General features: G+C 38.0%; 3 protein-coding genes across 6 annotated transcripts; 2 read left to right on the top strand and 1 right to left on the bottom strand.

Annotated features, from left to right (window-relative positions):
- The first annotated feature begins 24 nt into the window (after positions 1 to 24).
- pold2 (polymerase (DNA directed), delta 2, regulatory subunit) lies at positions 25 to 4,134 on the top strand. 3 transcript variants are annotated; one of them, XM_059503304.1, is made up of 11 exons: positions 25 to 182; positions 317 to 532; positions 611 to 732; positions 861 to 984; positions 1,081 to 1,195; positions 2,043 to 2,241; positions 2,350 to 2,430; positions 2,606 to 2,763; positions 2,850 to 2,977; positions 3,666 to 3,767; positions 3,874 to 4,134. In XM_059503304.1, the coding sequence occupies exons 2-11, from the start codon at positions 319 to 321 to the stop codon at positions 4,032 to 4,034; spliced, it is 1,404 nt and encodes a 467-aa protein (XP_059359287.1). In that variant the 5' UTR covers positions 25 to 182; positions 317 to 318; the 3' UTR covers positions 4,035 to 4,134. The 3 variants fall into 3 exon arrangements, with proteins under 3 accessions (XP_059359287.1, XP_059359288.1, XP_059359290.1); XM_059503305.1 differs by having other exon boundaries at positions 28 to 182; positions 276 to 532; XM_059503307.1 differs by having other exon boundaries at positions 62 to 79.
- A 774-nt stretch (positions 4,135 to 4,908) lies between these two features.
- pqbp1 (polyglutamine binding protein 1) lies at positions 4,909 to 7,435 on the top strand. Its single transcript, XM_059502746.1, has 7 exons — positions 4,909 to 5,020; positions 5,190 to 5,256; positions 5,362 to 5,473; positions 5,600 to 5,700; positions 5,789 to 5,998; positions 6,091 to 6,169; positions 7,070 to 7,435. Exons 2-7 carry the CDS (start codon positions 5,190 to 5,192, stop codon positions 7,248 to 7,250), a joined length of 750 nt encoding a protein of 249 aa, XP_059358729.1. The 5' UTR covers positions 4,909 to 5,020; the 3' UTR covers positions 7,251 to 7,435.
- A 3,721-nt stretch (positions 7,436 to 11,156) lies between these two features.
- Positions 11,157 to 18,253, bottom strand: gpkow (G patch domain and KOW motifs). Of its 2 annotated transcripts, none has more exons than XM_059503299.1 (11): positions 18,063 to 18,253; positions 17,753 to 17,934; positions 16,471 to 16,610; positions 15,457 to 15,563; positions 14,335 to 14,575; positions 14,134 to 14,266; positions 13,281 to 13,461; positions 13,067 to 13,190; positions 12,795 to 12,864; positions 12,607 to 12,692; positions 11,157 to 11,862 (listed from the first exon to the last, which is right to left on the bottom strand). In XM_059503299.1, exons 1-11 carry the CDS (start codon positions 18,242 to 18,244, stop codon positions 11,734 to 11,736), a joined length of 1,575 nt encoding a protein of 524 aa, XP_059359282.1. In that variant the 5' UTR covers positions 18,245 to 18,253; the 3' UTR covers positions 11,157 to 11,733. The 2 variants fall into 2 exon arrangements, with proteins under 2 accessions (XP_059359282.1, XP_059359283.1); XM_059503300.1 differs by having other exon boundaries at positions 14,371 to 14,575.
- Positions 18,254 to 19,831: the final 1,578 nt, after the last annotated feature.

Genomic DNA, 19,831 nt, shown 5'->3' with positions numbered 1-19,831 from the left:
GTGTCTAGCGGAACTCGCGTCACATTTTCGTAGAGGTCATAGGTGAAATATTTAGCGGGAGATACCAAAAATTAACAGAGTAGGTCTGCCTGGATTTTTGTTATTTATTTAGTTTACTTTATCATCGAATTAATCTAGATTTACAATATATTGTAGAAAATTACCAGCAGATAAGAAGCAAGGTAAGAAAGTTAAGCTACTGGGCAGTTAGCACACAGTACGACGCGCGTGTATATATTCTCCTAATATTGCATTTATATTTTATTTACAAACAGTTGTTTACTCGATCATTTAACGTCCAGAAACGTGTCTTCAGTCATGTTCTCAGACGTGCTCGCGCCAAAGGAGACGCTGTTGTCCGCTCCAGGCTCCGAGGAGCCGGTGTTTGAGCGTCAGCAGCTCTCGTACAGCGGCTGCTCGGACAGATTCCGCCTCGGAGAGCGCAGCTTCAGCCGCCAGTACGCGCACATCTACGCCACCAGACTCATGCAGATGAGAGACATCCTCAACGACAGAGCCGCGCACACGTGGGGTGAGAAACCTCTACAGTCACTGTTGTGTTGTACCTGAATCACTTCTGAACATGAGTGGATGTGGATGTGTGTGGCAGGCGGAGTCGTGCCCATCAGGAAGCTGTGTGACCTGCAGATGGGTGAACAGTGTATAATAGTGGGTACCATCTTCAAAAACATGGAGCTGCAGCCCTCCATCCTGAAGGAGATCAGTGAGGAGGTAAACCCACCAGATGTTACAAACTTCAGCTTTGTGTTCTCTCTCTCTCTCTCTCTCTCTCTCTCTCTCTCTCTCTCTCTCTCTCTTCTGTGTCTTACCTTGTTTTAACATCTCTGGTCTCTCTTCAGCACAATCTGTTGCCCCAGCCACCTCGGTCCAAATACATCAGCCAATCAGATGAGCTTATTTTGGAGGATGAGCTGCAGAGGATTAAACTGGAAGGCAACATCGACACACCCAAGTTTGTAACAGGTGGGATACGGAAACATTAGGGAATATTTTTCAGCATATAGCAAGACTGATCTGTCTCAGTCTTCTTAATGCTTTGTGGTGAAATGGTGTTTTCAGGTAGTGTAATTGCCATCATGGGTGCAGAGAAGAATGATGGGAAGTTCACTGTTGAAGATTTCTGCACAGCCGACCTTCCTCCACAGACACCCAGACCGTCTCTCAGCTCAGACAGGTACAGACACACACCTGGCATGACCAGAGGGGTTTTTTAGACATACTGAAAGGATGCAACAGTATTAAAAACCTGGCTAATAAATATGCATTGCTGACAATGGCTGTTAAATTATAAATAATGAGCATTAAAATTAAGCTATTATTTTGTCTGAATAAATAGAAAATAAACCACTACAAAAATGAATGGAGAAAAAAGAATGAAAAATTAAATTTGGAAATCATAACATCAGAATGTACAGTGTGAAGTACAGAGTGTGATTAATAGTGTTTTAAAAATTAAACATTAAGTGAGTGTTACATACTGGCAAATGTTATCTAAATACAAGAATGAGGGAAATAAGAATACTATATATATATATATATATATATATATATATATATATATATAATATACATATATATATATATATATATAATATACATATTTATTTATTTATTTATTTAAAGGTGCCAATCAAAATCGATTATTGCTTTATTTCTTTTTAGATATTGCAGTATTTATTATTATGAAGGATTTATCACTGCACTTAATGTTTTTGGAAATCTTTTGTACATTTTATTATGACAGACATATGTAAGATATAGGACATAATAGAGAAGAAAAGACTCATTTTCTATTGCATGCTGAATTTAATATATATGTATTTGCTGACAACCCAGCTGAATCTGATATATCATGCATCCCTAGTGTTGATGTTTCCCACACACACATCTGGTAATCAAAAGAGGATTCTTTGACTGCAATCATGTTTTTGTAAGCAGGGTGAATACAGGGTGAATTTAAAGGTTATTTAGTACTAACTCACTTTCACCTTTAACCCTGTGATGTTTTACTGGTTGCACAGGTTTGTGCTTCTTGCCTCTGGCCTGGGGTTGAACGGCAGCAGAGCAGACAGCATGATGGGATTGCAGCTTCTGGTGGATATGGTAACTGGTCAGCTTGGCGATGAGGGGGAGCAGAGCGGAGCAGCATCCATCTCTAGAGTCATACTAGCTGGAAACCTGCTGAGTCAAAGCACTCAGGACAAAGACTCAACAACCAAGGTGTCAAGTGGGACTTAACTTTTAAGAAGCACCAATCTTACATTTTAAGCAGAATTCTTTAACATAGAGAGAATTCATCTTGTAAATTAAGCTCTTTTCCATTTGAAGGCAAAGTACCTGACTAAGAAGACTCCGGCTGGGAGTGTGGAGGCTATCAGACTGCTGGACGAGCTTCTAATGCAGCTAGTGGTGAGTGTGGAGACAAAAAGAGCTGATGGTGTTATTTGGGACATGGCCAATATACATTGTATTCAGTATTTCAAGCTTCTAGGACCAGGTCCCATAGTTCATAGTTGTCATACTGCTAAATGCATAATGAATGTCTTTTTACACAAACCTGCAATGTGTGATTTGTCCACTATAGGCCTCTGTTTCTGTAGATGTCATGCCTGGACAGTATGACCCAACAAACTACACTCTTCCCCAGCAGCCTCTGCACCGCTGCATGTTCCCTCTTTCTGTGCCCTTCCCCACCCTTCAGCTGGTCAGCAACCCTTACCAAGCTGTGGTAGATGGTATCCGGTGAGTAACTACCCCTGTTTATCGTCTGTCAGTGATGTGATGTGGTAAGCAGCTCTTGACAGTGAATGTCTTGTGGTTTCTCTCAGGTTCTTGGGCACAGCAGGACAGAATATCAGTGATATTGTGAAGTACAGCAGCATGGATGATCATCTGGAAATATTGGAGAGCACACTGAGACTACGCCATCTGGCTCCCACTGCTCCGGACACACTAGGTCTGGATAGACTGCTGTTTTCTCTGTTTATTTTAAGTTTGTAACAGTTTTTGGTCATATTTTAACATTTTTTTTAAAGGGGTGTTCTAGGTTATTTTAGCGTAATATCTGCGTACTGCAATTCAAATGAACAAAATCATGAGCTTCACATTAATGTATGCACACACCGACTGATTATTGTTTTGAATTTATTGTCCGTGATGATCACACATATGCTGTGCAAAGACATGAGAATAAAACAACCCAGAGTACTACATTCAAAACATTTTTTTATTTTTTTTTTATTTTCACATTTCTGATACAGAGCCCCTAGTTGGTGATGGGAAAAATATGAAATGGGAGAAAAAATTTAAAAAGAAATTGATTTCAGTTCCCACGTCAAGCATTTGTGTGTTTCCCTGAAAAAATTTGTTTTTCCTCCAGCCTTGTGCAAAAGAAAGCATTCGCATTGAAATATTGTTTCTCCCTTCAATGTCCTTTTAGGGGCTCTGTATTCTGAAGATATTTTACTTTGTTTTATTCCATAGTTTAATAAACCCTAAAGTGTGGCCATTTCAGGACCCGAAAAATCATTTGAATTTATAAAACGAACAAATATTAATGTTGAAATGTTTGGAATATCTCTTTGTATTACTGTTAGCATTGTGAAAATGCTGGATTGTTCTGACTTGTTTTGCTGGGCCTGTAGGTTGTTACCCGTTCTATCAGAAAGACCCCTTTATTATGGAAGAGTGTCCTCATGTGTACTTCAGTGGAAATGCACCAAGTTACCAATGTAAACGAGTCACAGGTGAATAGAAGACTTTTTAATAATATAAACAGCAGCACTGTTTAACAACGTGGCCAGACATTACCGGTATTTATTTGTATGGTAATTTTCTTACTTTTCATCTCAGGACCTGAAGGACAAGAGGTTCTCCTAGTAGCAATACCAGAGTTCAGCAGCACACAGACGGCCTGTCTTGTGAACCTGCGCACCTTGGAGTGTGAGCCTGTCTGCTTCTCCTCTTTTTCCCCAGAGGATGAGGAGGATACTGAGATGAACATCAGCCATTAAACACTCGCTTATCAACATATGGCATTCGTTCCTGTAGACTGTCCAACAAAGACTTGTTTCTGTTGTGTTGTTTAATAAAGCTCTCTCTTTTGTATGGAAACATTCTTTTCTTTTCTCTCATGTGGTGTTACATCGTACAATGAACCTTGTGTTTCTGAAAAATTAAACATCATTAGCCTCATGTATTTACCTAAATGTACTTAAATGGTAAATGATGCTCATTTGGATTCCTCTATGCATAGTCCTCAAGAGAAAGTCTACTATTTCGATGCAGTTCTAGTATATAGATAAAATGCCATCTGATGAACCCTTTATTTTAACATTGTGAAGCAATTTCTCCAATAGTTTTAGCTTTGAAGTCCAGGAGCCAGATACATGTAGTTCTCAACAGAAAATAGCTGGTTGATTATTTACTGAGAAGCACTGTCTGCTGGAACTCTATAATACTGGACAGATCTGATACTTTTGAGACATGTAACAACAATTTAAGACAATAAAACAGTTGAGAAAAGCACAATGTGCTTAGTGCAAATAATGTTTACAAAACTGCAGACGTTATTTTATAATACTTGGTTAACATTAGCAAAGGATTTGCACATACACTATGGTATTTCTTTCAGAAGAAAATACAAAATTAATAGTGTGGTCTTTAAAGTGTAGATTTATCATCTATAAAAAAAGAAGAAGCATCATCTCCAAGATCATAAGAATTACTGTATTTATAGTAAGTCTAGGACAGTTTTGTCGCCATCTGCCGTTAAAAAAAACGTAAAACGTATTTTATATATATATATATAGATTATTATTTTTATATTATTTCTAATTACCGTATTGTGTTTTTGAGAAAAATCTATTTTCTAAAATAAAATTGAACGTTCAGATGACGTCACCTTACGCTTTTGCCACGTCATTATTCTGCGCCGTCGCTTGTTTGGCCCTTTCAATGAGACGTCTACCACATAACTAAACTTTTGGCCATAATAAAGGTAAAGTATGCAGTCGCCTTAATTTATTTTTTAATTAAATTGCATGTGTCATATCCTGTCCGTTATTTACATACGAGAGACGCAGTCTGTCAGCGCAGTTTGAGAGAGTGTGAGTTAACGCGTGGCTCGCTTTCTTCTCTGATCAGATGTTCTCTCTCTCTTTCTTCAGATGCCTCTGCCTCCAGCTTTACTTGCACGCCTCGCCAAAAGAGGAATCGTCAAACAGTCCGACCACGGTAAATTATATCATGCATATTTATATCACTGTGTGATCCATATAAGACATATTACATTAAGACCCCATGCTCAGTTATATTGTTTCTCATCATCATCATCCTCAGAGGCTGAAGAGGAGATCATCGCTGAAGACTATGATGATAACAACGTTGATTATGAAGCTACCAGGCTTGAAAATTTACCAGCGAATTGGTACAAAGTTTTTGACCCCACTTGGTAAGCCGTCCATAAATGAATACATTTCCCATATAATAGCTACCATGGTTAAACCATGAAACATGTCCATAATTCCACACTGAAACTTGCTTATTAATAATTACTGTTCTCTTTTCTTGTCCTTAGTGGACTTCCTTACTACTGGAATGTAGAGACAGATTTAGTGTCCTGGTTGTCCCCCAATGACCCGACTGCTGTCATCACCAAAGCCGTTAAGAAGCAGAAAGGTAACATATGGACATAAAGCATAAGTGTGCACAGAATTTTGTGTGCTATTTAGACATATGCTGCACCTGTTTGTGTTTTACTCTCCAGGTGAGACTGGACATGACAAAGCAGACAATCACTATGAGAAGGCAGAGAGAGACCGGGATCGAGACCGAGAGAGGGACAGAGAGCGCGAGCGTGAGCGGGACCGAGACAAGGAGGACGGACGGGACAGAGATCGAGATCGAGACAGAGACAGAGAGCGTGACAGACGGATGCGGAGAGATGACAGTGCACCATATAGCAAATCAAAGAGGGGTCATTCATGCATTATCTATCTCATAAAACACTTAAGTAATAATTTATTATATTGGCTTTATAAGCCTGAATAAACGTAAACTCCATTTTAGGAGGACCAGGAGGTGGTCGTAAACCACAGCAGGAGGAAATGGATCCTATGGATCCCAGCGCCTATTCGGATGCTCCAAGGTAATGACCGGCTAGTTTACAATGAGCACTAGGGCTGTGTTTGTAATGCTATAAGAGCACACTAGTCTTCTACATACTATCTCTTTTCTGTATATACAGTGCCTATAAAAAGTATTCGTGCTCCTTTTTTTTCACATTTTATGTTAAACTGCTTTAATTTACTATTTTTTTCCTACATTAATCTGCACTCCATACACCGAAATTGTAAAGCAAAAAATTTTTTTTAGCATCTTTGCAAATTTATTAAAAATAAATAACTGATTTAAGTAGTTATACTCTTATCTGAGAAGTGAAGTGGTGAGAAGAAGAATGACAGATTACTGCCAAATGCTGATGAGCAAAACTTGTTGTATCAAACAAAAAAGACTTGAGACTGTAAAGGTGCTTTAGCTAAATATTTAGTTGTACTTATGTACTTATTTCAGATTTTATTTATAATTTTTTTGTATAAATTTATGAAGCTGTGACAATTCTGTTTTTGCTTTGTCATTATGATGTATGGAGTGTAGATGGATGTGGAAAAACAGTAATTTAAGGCAGTTTATCATACGACTGCAACATAACAGAACATGAAAAAAGATGAAGGAATATGAACACTTTTTATAGGCACTGTACTATGCAAACTATGTTTTACTACCTTTTTTTCTGTGTGCAGTAGTAGGGCCTTGTTAAATTAAACTTTTATAGTGATGAGTTGTAATGAGGATCTTTGAGACACCAGATTTATAAAAATGAAGTGGGAGACTAATGGTGCCTTACATTGGATACCTACTAAATTTGGCAATGTTTAGTAAACAAAAAACTGTAATGCATTCAAATTATGTTTACACAAACTTATAAAAGAGGAAGATTTTATAATAAAAAAAGAACAGTATCATTATGTGGTGCTGTTGCTTCTAGGGGCTTATGGTCCACCGGTCTCCCCAAACGCAATGAGGCAAAGACAGGAGCGGACACCACAGCAGCAGGACCCCTGTTCCAGCAGAGGCCATACCCCAGTCCCGGAGCCGTTCTGAGAGCAAACGCTCAGAACACAAGACGCTTGGAAGAGGATGATGATGATGACGACGACGACGACTGAGCAGGAGTAGTGTGTCTGTAAAGCCTTTATGATTTTTAAAAGGCTCTTGAAATATCTTTTCTTACATTTAGAACCAACAGTCATTTGTAAATATACCATGTGTTGTGTTTTACATTTTATAAACAATCGCCAGTTTACTTACGATAGTGATGCTCCCTGCAAAATAAACGTATTGTTTAAAGGTGCATTCAGTGGTTTAGTGTTAATTTAAGAAAGTTTTACAAATTAAAGAATAAATGTTGGATTTTGTAAAGATTCACCTGAATCATCTGAATGACTGCACTCACATAGTACTCAATAGTTTTCAATTTAAAAAACTGTGTGTGTGTGTATGCTGGTCATATAATTAGAATATCATCAAAAAGTTTATATATTTCACAAATTCCATTCAAAAACTTAAACTTGTATATTATATTAATTCATTAAACACAGACCGATACATTTCTTTTATTTTTGATGATTACAACTGACAACGTGGCATGCAGTCGATCAGTCTGTGGCACTGCTCAGGTGTTATGAGAGCACAGTTTGCTCTGATAGTGCTCTTCATCTCTTCTGCATTCTTGGGTCTGGCATATCGCATCTTCCTCTTCTCAATATCCCATAGATTTTCAATGGGGTTGAGGTCAGCCGGATTTGCTGGCCAATTAAGAACAGGGATACCATGGTCCTTAAACCAGGCACTGGTAGCTTTGGCACTGTTTGCAGGGTCCAATTCCTGGTGGAAAATGAAATCTGCATCTCCATAAAGTTGGTCAGCAGCAGGAAGCATGAAGTGCTCTAAAACTTCCTGGTATACGGCTGTGTTGACCTTGGACCTTAGAAAACACAGTGGACCAACATCAGCAGATGACATGGCACCCCAGACCATCACTGACTATGGAAACTTTACACTGGACCTCAAGCAACGTGAACTGTGTGCCTCTCCTCTCTTCCTCCAGACTCTGGGACCCTGATTTCCAAAGGAAATGCTAAATTTACTTTCATCAGAGAACATAACTTTGGACCACTCAGCAGCAGTCCAGTCCTAGCCCAGGCGAGACGCTTCTGATGCTGTCTGTTGTTCAAGAGTGGCTTGACACAAAGAATGCGACAGCTGAAACCCATGTCTTGCATCCGTCTGTGCGTATTGGTTCTTGAAGCACTGACTCCAGCTGCAGTCCACTCTTTGTGAATCTCCCCCACATTTTTGAATGGGTTTTGTTTCACAACCCTCTCCAGGGTGCGGTTATCCTTATTGCTTGTACACTTTTTTTCTACCACATCTTTTCCTTCCCTTCGCCTCTCTATTAATGTGCTTGGACACAGAGCTCTGTGAACAGCCAGCCTCTTTTGCAATGACCTTTTGTGTCTTGCCCTCCTTGTGCAAGGTGTCAATGGTCGTCTTTTGGACAACTGTCAAGTCAGCAGTCTTCCCCATGATTGTGTAGCCTACAGAACTAGACTAGAGACCATTTAAAGGCCTTTGCAGGTGTTTTGAGTTAATTAGCTGATTAGAGTCTGGCACCAGGTGTCTTCAATATTGAACCTTTTCACAATATTAAAATTTTCTGAGATACTGAATTTGGGATTTTCCTTAGTTGTCGTTATACATGATGTTATATCATCAAATTAAAAAAAATAAACATTTGAAATATATCAGTCTGTGTGTAATGAATGAATATACAAGTTTCACTTTTTGAATGAAATTAGTTAAATAAATCAACTTTTTGATGATATTCTAATTATATGACCAGCAACTGTATGTATGTATATATATATTATACATGAACCCAGTCGCTCCCTTAATGTGTTTTACCATGCTGAAATGAAATTTTTTACCCAGATTTTAACATTTAAAAAAAAAATATATATATATACATATATGGTAGAGCATTGCGATATCAAGCACAAGGTTGGGGGTTAGATTCCCCGGGAACACATAAGTAAAAATTTATAGCCTGAATGTACTGTAAGTCGCTTTGGATAAAAGCATCTGCTAAATGCATAAATTTAATTTTTTTTAATATATATGGATAATCAAGTACAACCCGAATTCCGGAAAAGTTGGGACGTTTTTTAAATTTTAATAAAATGAAAACTAAAGGAATTTCAAATCACATGAGCCAATATTTTATTCACAATAGAACATAGATAACGTAGCAAATTTTTAAACTGAGAAATTTTACACTTTTATCCACTTAATTAGCTCATTTAAAATTTAATGCCTGCTACAGTTCTCAAAAAAGTTGGCACGGGGGCAACAAATGGCTAAAAAAGCAAGCAGTTTTGAAAAGATTCAGCTCGGAGAACATCTAGTGATTAATTAAGTTAATTGATATCAGGTCTGTAACATGATTAGCTATAAAAGCTTTGTCTTAGAGAAGCAGAGTCTCTCAGAAGTAAAGATGGGCAGAGGCTCTCCAATCTGTGAAAGACTGCGTAAAAAAATTGTGGAAAACTTTAAAAACAATGTTCCTCAACGTCAAATTGCAAAGGCTTTGCAAATCTCATCATCTACAGTGCATAACATCATCAAAAGATTCAGAGAAACTGGAGAAATCTCTGTGCGTAAGGGACAAGGCCGGAGACCTTTATTGGATGTCCGTGGTCTTCGGGCTCTCAGACGACACTGCATCACTCATCGGCATGATTGTGTCAATGACATTACTAAATGGGCCCAGGAATACTTTCAGAAACCACTGTCGGTAAACACAATCCGCCGTGCCATCAGCAGATGCCAACTAAAAATCTATCATGCAAAAAGGAAGCCATATGTGAACATGGTCCAGAAGCGCCGTCGTGTCCTGTGGACCAAGGCTCATTTAAAATGGACTATTTCAAAGTGGAAAAGTGTTTTATGGTCAGACGAGTCCAAATTTGACATTCTTATTGGAAATCACGGACGCCGTGTCCTCCGGGCTAAAGAGGAGGGAGACCTTCCAGCATGTTATCAGCGTTCAGTTCAAAAGCCAGCATCTCTGATGGTATGGGGGTGCATAAGTGCATACGGTATGGGCAGCTTGCATGTTTTGGAAGGCTCTGTGAATGCTGAAAGGTATATAAAGGTTTTAGAGCAACATATGCTTCCCTCCAAACAACGTCTATTTCAGGGAAGGCCTTGTTTATTTCAGCAGGACAATGCAAAACCACATACTGCAGCTATAACAACAGCATGGCTTCGTCGTAGAAGAGTCCGGGTGCTAACCTGGCCTGCCTGCAGTCCAGATCTTTCACCTATAGAGAACATTTGGCGCATCATTAAATGAAAAATACGTCAAAGACGACCACGAACTCTTCAGCAGCTGGAAATCTATATAAGGCAAGAATGGGACCAAATTCCAACAGCAAAACTCCAGCAACTCATAGCCTCAATGCCCAGACGTCTTCAAACTGTTTTGAAAAGAAAAGGAGATGCTACACCATGGTAAACATGCCCCGTCCCAACTATTTTGAGACCTGTAGCAGAAATCAAAATTGAAATGAGCTAATTTTGTGCATAATTGTAAACTTTCTCAGTTTAAACATTTGCTATGTTATCTATGTTCTATTGTGAATAAAATATTGGCTCATGTGATTTGAAAGTCTTTTAGTTTTCATTCTATTAAAATTTAAAAAACGTCCCAACTTTTCCGGAATTCGGGTTGTAAACCAAGTCCAGTAAATATTCATTTTGGAATATTGACATCAGCAATATTAAAGTTATGTTTAAATTATTAGAAGCAAAATAAGACATGTGTACAATACCAAGTAAAAAAAAAAAATATATATATATTAATCCGATGACAAAAGTTATATAGTAAATTGTGTACAACAGGTTTACAGCCAAGTTGAAATTTCCTTGTTAATGTATCAGATGATGCAGTAAGATTTATATGGACAAGTAGCGTGAATTAAATTCTAAAATCAAAAACCATAAAAGGCATATTGAAGATATTTTAACATTTTATTATAAAAGGGTAACCTGAGTGGAAATTCTAGGTGGCTTGTGTATATCTTTGTACATAAACAAATTGAGATCTTTATTGGGCAAAGAAACCAAAGCAGAGTTTCATAAGTGTTTGCATTCTAATTAACTGGCAGTGAGATGCTTTATCCCTAATTACATTGAGTTGAAATATAATTTCCCTGATCAGCAGCAGACACTGAAACACTGATGCTTCTGAACAGATGACCTGTGTAAATGTTCATTATCATTAAACAGAGAAATATTGCACTTTTTTTATTTGGCAACATAACAGACTCTTACTAGCAGGATATTATGTTGCATTAAGATCATCCAATTATACAGATATGCCACTGTCACGACGCAAAAATAGTTGCGTCCAAGTATATTTAAAAATACAACACCACGACTAGCAAAATAAATTAAGTCTTGGTCATATTAAAAAATGTGCAATGACGTCAATAGCAATGTAGGGAAAAAGCAGCCAATCACAGCTCATGTTGCCATCAGAATAAGGTTGGGATGATGAAGGGTGTGTCGTATCATCCACTTGGCCTCTCAGTGTTCTGTTCCGCCCACATAATGACAGATGGCGTCATAGTCGAGTGTGAACACCTGCTCCTCGTACCGGTCCAGCTGAACCATGGCTCGACACTTCTCTCGGTCTCGCTTCAGGATGCGGCCCACCTGCAGGATAACGTTTGCATTATGATTCCACAGCAGAAATGCACTACTTTCCATATGGATAAATAAATACATTTTGAAAGACGATTACAGGAGTAAAAAAAAAAGTTTGGAAAACAAATAACTTAATGGCTCTCTGTTCCAAACCCTAGTGCACTTCCTCGCTGTCTCCATAGGCAGCTACTTTCTAAGGTATGTTAACATGTTAATAAGAGGTGATACATATATGGTACACCCAAATATTTCATTTTAAATAGGTGGATCTACTTTTAGTAGTAAATAATTTTTTTATTCACCATCTTGGATTTTGCAGTGCATTCTGGGATTGCATGATCTCCGGAATAAATGTGTAAATGTAATGCTGCCCTACTTTGCCCAGTTGAGGAATAAGCAGGGTTATTTTAGTATTTATTAATATTCAGAATTAGCTTTTTTCTATTTGTTAGCTCTCATTTTTACATTTTTTTTTCTCTAGCTTTATTTCTATTACAGTTTTTGTATTTTTTGCACTTAAAATTTTTTGTGTTAAGTTTGTCATCTAATATTTATATTTTATTCGAGATTTTATTCGATTATAAATTATAATTAATAGTTTTAGTTAACAATAACACTGGGTATTCACATTTTTCTGTGTGAAACAGCTTGATGTCAGGAGTGTGTCTATAAGGCCTATAATGCTTAGTAGGTGGCTCCTGAGGGTTTGGAAGAGAGCTATGCTGTACTACAAAAGCAAGTGAATCCAAATACCTGTCCTCTGTGTTCCCCCAGAACCACCATAATGTAGTCCGAGTCGTTCTTGGGCACAATGGTCTCGAGCATCTTCTGTGTTATATCTGAAAAAGACAAATGAGTAAAAACTTACAATCAGCTTTAAGCCCCAAAATCCTCAGTGTTAAAATGCATCTTATACTGGTCAAGATCAGAGTGTTTCATACCATCCAGCAGTCTGCCCTCCTCTGTACGACACACACAGGTGTGGGGCGTCAAGACATCCTCGACTCTCATCTAAACACACAAATTTAAAAAGTTACACTTATATATCAGTAATATTTTAATTAGGAATAAGTGGTAAAAAACGTATTTAAAATGCAGTTTCATTCTGTTTAGCTTGTTTATGAAGATACTTTGAAACACCACTTCAGTATCTCTCAGCATGAAAATGCACACTGTATTGAACAAACCAGTCACACTATACTGGTGGAAGTACCTTTGAGTTATAGTATTTGCCTCCTTTGAATGCTTTATCTATGAATCGCACACGGAGGTCTCTTTGGAGCCATGAGGGGGCTGGAGGGGAGGGCCGCGACTCCTTTGCCGGAGGAGGCTTCTCTCTGAAAGAACGGATAAGTCATGCACCTAAACAAATACAGATTCAATGACATATACATGCAACCTAACCTGTTCTTGAGCGTCCGTCTTACCGGTCTGTACTTGATTCTCTGGGTTTTCTTTTCTTCTGATCTCTGTCTCTGTCCTTCACCCTCTCTCGATCTCTGTCCGTCTTTCCTCTGTCATCTTTGCTGTTTAACCTCTCCTCTCGTTCCCTCTGCTGTTCCCGCTCTTTTTCTCTCTCTTTGTTCTTGTGCGCTTTACTAAGCCGACCTGGTAGACAGAAAGGACCATTTTAATTGATAAAGATCTGGCAAACAAAATTACATAATCAAAAAAATTAAAAGAGTAAAAAAAAAAAAAACAACAGTTAGAGGTTTTTCAATGGCTTTTATATTACTCATTTGTGTAAACCGGTTTCACAGGCGCAAACCAGCATGTGTGAAACATGTATGTCTGACCACACAGCTTCTGATTACAGAAAAACAAAGGCTTACTGGTGATGTTTTGGGTTTGAACTAGGCTAGTTTTCCCACAAGCTCAAATTGCACTTTACACAGTCAATCTGTATTCTCAACTGTTCTCATTCAATTTAAAGACACCATGAAATCAAAACTGATGCATGTCGATGCACATTTATGTAATAGTAACTAACATTAATATAGCTCACAATCCAATAAAATCCTAATGAATAAAATGCCTTGCACTACATTTTTTCTCACTGGACATTCAGTTTTATTAGAAGCAATCACATCTTGAAGGTAAATTCATTGTTAATTTGCAATCTTAAAAATAATAGTTAGAGGAAAATGCATTTAAGTAGAATAACAAATGCTTTTAGATTTAGCCAGAATAACAAAATCAGGACCAACATCTTTGATGTGTATGTAGAATTGCTGTAAAACTCAGTTTTACACAAATAACAGATGAAGATGTAAAACTTACTAAGGTCTTTGCTGTATTTGTCGTATTCCTTACGGGTGACAAGTTTTAAAGAGTGCTGGATAATGGTTACTGTCTTGCCACCAATGGCCAGTTTAACTACGACTCTGGCATTATCTGGATCCACTCCCTCTATCTGTGAAAGAGACAATGTGAGAACAAAAAAAGAGACAGAAAGAAAATCCGTAGTTCACCATTACTTACACAGAAGTGAATTCGGATGAAGTAAAGTCCACTCACTTTCCCGTACAGGTCTTTATGGGCTCCTGCCAGGACCTGCACACATCCTCCAGCTCCCAGAACCAACGCCTCCTCTTCCTTCTTCTCCTCACCAGGTTTAGGAGGTCTCTTGGGGACACCAGGCTCCAGGTCTTTAATAGCAGAGCGATCGGCCCCCAAACCCAGCCCTTTAGGCCTTAACTGATGCTCTATGGGCTTCACATCTCTGACGGGAAATGAGAAAAACAAAATATTTTTTATAAGAAGCTATTAGGATTTTTCAAACATAAACCACAAGCTAACACATATCACACACATGTACATCAACCACCCCCCAAAAAGAAAAGAGCAGACTGTGTGTTTCCATGTTCATACGAGCGAACAGATGGGCCATTAAGCACAAAAGATTAAAAAGTGTGCAGCCTGTCCGCGCCAAAGATTCTGTCTGTTGGTCTGAAATAATTCTTCACTGCATTTGACATCAAATCATAATCTCATGTCATTAATGTCTCTAGCCAGGACAATAATCCCAACACAAGGAAACATGAGTGGAAAAGACTCGAAGAGAGCCAAACATCACGTGCATTAGAAAGAGCTTATCACTCAAAACAGTGACGAAACTACAAAGACACTGCAGAGGTCAAATATAAAACACACTAAAGCAGACAAGCTGTTTGAAACCTTTTAACACATGGTCAATGTGAGGTGATTTATAATGTTGGACATATGGATATATGTATCATTTCATTTTCCTTATTATTTAAAAGAGGTTAAACTGGGTTAGCTTAAAAAAACAACCATATGTGTAGATGAACGGGCAGCTTTGAATAAAAAATTATCTTTCAAGTAAAAAATAAATAATAATAACCATAAAAAGGGGTTCACATAACAATTATGTAACCAAGCACTTGGAAAACATAACAGATCATTAAAAATAATTTCACTAAAATAATACTAATAGTAATTGTTCATAGTTTTTTTACTTTAAAACATTTAATTTGAATATGCTGAGAGTCAAGGGCACCTTAAAACCAATAACAAAAAAACATCCAATACATGTTTTTATTTCATTTACAATTTAACTGAAAGAAAAAAAAAGGTCTGTACTGTTTAAATGTGTGTCCGATCCCCTCTCCTTGCTTCCAGCCCATTCCCTTCAGCATGGCCATCCCATAAGCCTCCACAGGAACACGTTCATAGTCAGCATCTGTGGACTGAACCAGAACAGATATCCACTCTATAGCATATTGAAAACACATCTCAAACAACTCCACAGAGAAATCAAAAACACATTCAGACCCAAAATACTAATTAGAAACACACACATCAAGCTACAGAGAAGATGATTATTAGATAAAATATTACAGCTTCTTTATGCATTGAATAAACAAGCAGAGTCAAATTTACTCAATGATTCTGAGCAAGTTAAAGCCTAATCGAGCTGTAGCTGGCGCTCTCACAACAATCTTCAAGTGATGGACTCGCACTGCAGGAGAAAATGACACTGAAGGTGCGAGTAAGAAAGAGAGAGAGGGAGTTTATGCAGAGTAAGCTGTTTGGATGCAGCAGGAGAGTTCTTCATCACTCATTTCATTAGGACACACCCTTATCCTCTACACACACACATACACACACATTAAATGCAACAAGAGCACTGCATGTGCAATGACCTTGAACTGCCCTTTGCTGATACCACATTTGGCACCATTACTGGACAACAGCTCGAGCAGCCGATAGAACACTAATGAGAGTTAATAAAATACACTTCATAAATCAACAACTACAATTGCATTAGAAATCCTCAGCATGTACGAACACACTGATGCGTCCCACACTAGTCAAAGAAAGAAATCTACAAGGAAGGAATAATCTTGCTTTACAAGATTTTCCCATTTGTTTCAATATCATTTGCTATGATGAACTCGACTCTAAAATGTATCCCATGTGCAGCGTTCTCCGAAATATTTGTAAAAATCTTTGTGTGTTTAAAGCACTACATAAATGAAGATGATTTAAAATGTAATAATGTGTAACTCGCACAAAAGCATATTTCCATGCTGACAACCAACATTCATTCCTGGATTGACCATCATCCATTTTTTGTGTCAATCTTGAACCTACCGACTCTGGTCGCAAATCCACTTTGACTGTGTCTCCATCCTCAAAACCCTGAGGGGCTTGGTTCTGCATGAGAAGAGGAATGGAAAGGTTCGAATCCATCTGCGGTCCATTCTTCCATCTCTCCTGGTGCTTTTGAGACTCTGCAGAAAATGACATTCAAACAGAAACAGAACATCGTTCTTTATTTAAGCAGATGCTTTTGAGTATAAAACTGGCTCCATCTACAATCTTTTGTTTGTCATTTCAGATCTGTAACTACTAAACCACATTATTGCCACAACCATTGAGTTATGAGAATTATTGATGATGCATTTAATGTCAAGCATTACATCAATGAATAACCAGTGGATTCAAATACTATACAAACTACTACTGCAAGGAACACAGCTCATTTCATTGGCCCTTACACATTAGCATAAAAAAGATCCTTATTACAGAAATAATACACTTTAAAAGAATATACTCAAATGTGAACTAAATTTAATGCGTTCAGACACTGAGCTGCAGGTTATTTGCAATTAAATAAAAAGGTATTATAGTTTATAATAAACTATTAAAGTTATTATTAAACATTTATATTAAACACAATTAGTTAAACTTGAAAGTGTTTTTTCACCCACTTTATGGCTTTTTTGTGTGTAATTTCATAATTCTATTGATTTTGAAATATACCATTCATGGCAACTAAAATATACTTTTGGCAGAGATGACAAATACTATTTTAGTATATGTCATTCTATAGAAACCTATATTTAAACATATTTGTAATGTTGACATTACAATTTGGTACATTTAAAATATATATATCATATATGTTTTACAAACAACACTTAGAATTAGTCAAGTACTTTACATGTTAATATGTTACTCAACACATCAAAAGTAGATTTTCTTTAACAATTTACATGTAAGATTTGAAGTACACAACAAGTGGGATAGAAACCCACTGAAAACCTAAAGCAAAGCTAGTATCTCAAAAGTAGACAAACTCAGCAAGGTTATGTATTAAAACCTAGTGATACTTAACATTTTATGGCATTGTCGGCTATGTTTTACACTACAGTCAGTGTAAATGTTCTAAATATCATGGAACTGAATGGTTACAATTTTGACCTACAATGATATAAGCGTAGTACTCCAGAGTGAATACTACAAATATTTTTTCTTTCTGCCAATTTTATATTAGTAAATGAATGCCCAAGTATGTCCCCTAGGTAGACATCTTAATAGGTTTTGAAACACAGCCATAACCTAAAGAACGATTAATAATAAATTTACACACCTTCGATGAGTTCTTTGACGGCTAGGGACTCCACCGTGTCCTGCTGCCCCGGCTGGGACGGGTCTCTGCTCTGGGACGGGTCTCTGCTCGTGTCCCCTCGATCAGCAGCATCCTGTCGGTACCAGCGGTTCTTGTGGATCAACGGGATGATCAGCTCCTTCGGCTTCTCCACCGGTTTGGTTCTGTAGAAGTGACAGATACATAAGAGTTAAAGCACATGGCACATGATGAGACAAATAATCAACGTCACACTAACGTTACTTTCAATTAGGTTATTTGCTAACCTAGCTAACGTTAGCATTCTACTCACCCTTTAAGTTCTTTCCCTTCGACTTCAACTAAATAATCTCGCTCTTCCGCTTTCCCAGGTTTAACCTTACTTAAAGTTTTACTAAAACCGAAAGATATTGGGCCAGACTTTTTGCCTCCATCATCTTGGCTGATATTATCATTCAGTGATTCACGCTCCTGATGCAGCTCCGTCAACGCCATGATTGTTGTGTGCTGCAGACGCTGGTACATGTAGTTTTATTGGACAGGCAGTTCTATATTGCTGGAGGGTTCAAAAGACTACAATTCCCATAATGTAACACACTACGCACTACTGTATTTTTTCTCTTTCATTTTGTAAAAATACATAATAGAAAATATAGGTTAACATTAGTTAAGGATAAGGAATTTTTCTATTATTTTATTTACTAATACATTAATATATAAATAATGAATATTAGTTCTACCTTGTTCAACACACCTTGCAGTGACCCCTAAATTAGATGAACTTTGCTGCGGAAAATATAAATCCAAGCATATATGAATAAATGTTGTGATAAAAAAAATTATATACATGAGTTAATCAACAAAATTACATACTTTAATAATAATAATAATAATAATAATTATTATTATTATTATTATTATTCAGTCTAGTTGTTTATAATTTGCCAGTGATGTAGGGCCATAGATTTGCCCTAAAAAAAATTCAGTGAGTGATGCAAGAAAACTCTTGCCAGTGCCTCTTCACTGACCCAGGACAAGGTGGGAAAAAAAACTATTAATATGTGACCAAAGACTGGTGTGAATCTGTCTCGTTGTCAAAAAACCATAGACTATGTACGCAAACCATGTCTACTTTTATTATCCAGACAAGTTTTGCTGAATAAATAAATAAAGAAATAAATAAACTGTGAACCATGTTAATTTAGTTTCCTGTTCTTAGCTGAAAGAATGTGCCAGAAAACAGGTCTAATCAATCTTGGAGATCACCAACCCATCTGGTTTGAATGGAAGAGGCGGTAAAAATGCACTTCCACACTAGTTTCCCAACTCACTTCCCATCCAAATCCTCCTATTTCACCTGTCCGTATTTCGCTCCCTGACCTGAGGTGCTTTAAACAAAACCGGCAAACCTGGTTCGTTTGCACAAGGGGCGGCTCTTCCCTTTAAATCTTTCCCTCCCCTCAGCGCCTCCAACATCGCTTCTTACTCTTATCCCAGTGTTTTCTCTTATCGCCTGTGCCTGGGAATACTGAAGCGGGCGCTAGAAGCGACCTGGCCCGCTGACACGCATCGCTTCCCGCAGCACGCCTTCACGGACATCCGTTACACTGTCCTCCGGCTCATCATCGATCCTGTCGCCGTGCTCTGCGAGAAGACAGACTCAGCATAACCGATGCCATGTAACGCATCAGCGCATTTATCCAGAAAGTCAAAACAATTGCCCGGATTGAAACGCTTTGGGACGCGATGAAGAGAAAGCGGTTCATATCTATCTATGAAGGTAAGGGATCTGCCATTGATTGTAAGTGAACGTGTTGCTGTGTGGAAATCACTCAAGGTGCTGCTACTGTCAAGAACATTGAAAAAAGCTCTTTAGTTTGTTCAGGACACAAGTTATCTCTGGCCTGAAAACCACAATCCAATGACAGTGGCTGTTGTTTTGGAGTGTCTACAGCCAAGTGGAAACGCGCTGTCCGATGTGCGGTTTTTTTTCCCTCGCAGAGAATCGTCACGGGTCCCGAGCTGAACACACACTCACACACACTGAACACACACGCGTCTGGCGCGCTTCTCAGCTGCGAG

Source organism: Carassius carassius, chromosome 21 (assembly GCF_963082965.1).
Source record: "Carassius carassius chromosome 21, fCarCar2.1, whole genome shotgun sequence".
Lineage (NCBI taxonomy): Eukaryota > Metazoa > Chordata > Actinopteri > Cypriniformes > Cyprinidae > Carassius > Carassius carassius.
Note: the sequence above shows the minus strand (reverse complement) of the source record. Positions and strands in the feature narration are given on the sequence as shown.

What these genes read in the sequence shown, in the direction of transcription:
- pqbp1 (XM_059502746.1), top strand. Translation starts at nt 5,190, where the DNA reads ATGCCTCTGCCTCCAGCTTTACTTGCACGCCTCGCCAAAAGAGGAATC. An exon ending in AAAGTTTTTGACCCCACTTG is followed by an intron (nt 5,474 to 5,599) that starts GTAAGCCGTCCA and finishes TCTTGTCCTTAG; the next exon opens with TGGACTTCCTTACTACTGGA. An exon ending in ATATAGCAAATCAAAGAGGG is followed by an intron (nt 5,999 to 6,090) that starts GTCATTCATGCA and finishes ACTCCATTTTAG; the next exon opens with GAGGACCAGGAGGTGGTCGT.
- pold2 (XM_059503304.1), top strand. Translation starts at nt 319, where the DNA reads ATGTTCTCAGACGTGCTCGCGCCAAAGGAGACGCTGTTGTCCGCTCCA. An exon ending in CAGAGCCGCGCACACGTGGG is followed by an intron (nt 533 to 610) that starts GTGAGAAACCTC and finishes TGTGTGTGGCAG; the next exon opens with GCGGAGTCGTGCCCATCAGG. An exon ending in ACAAAGACTCAACAACCAAG is followed by an intron (nt 2,242 to 2,349) that starts GTGTCAAGTGGG and finishes TTCCATTTGAAG; the next exon opens with GCAAAGTACCTGACTAAGAA.
- gpkow (XM_059503299.1), bottom strand. Translation starts at nt 18,244, where the DNA reads ATGGCGTTGACGGAGCTGCATCAGGAGCGTGAATCACTGAATGATAAT. An exon ending in CGTCAAAGAACTCATCGAAG is followed by an intron (nt 16,611 to 17,752) that starts GTGTGTAAATTT and finishes CATTTTCTGCAG; the next exon opens with AGTCTCAAAAGCACCAGGAG. An exon ending in ATCGGACACACATTTAAACA is followed by an intron (nt 14,576 to 15,456) that starts GTACAGACCTTT and finishes ATTTCCCGTCAG; the next exon opens with AGATGTGAAGCCCATAGAGC.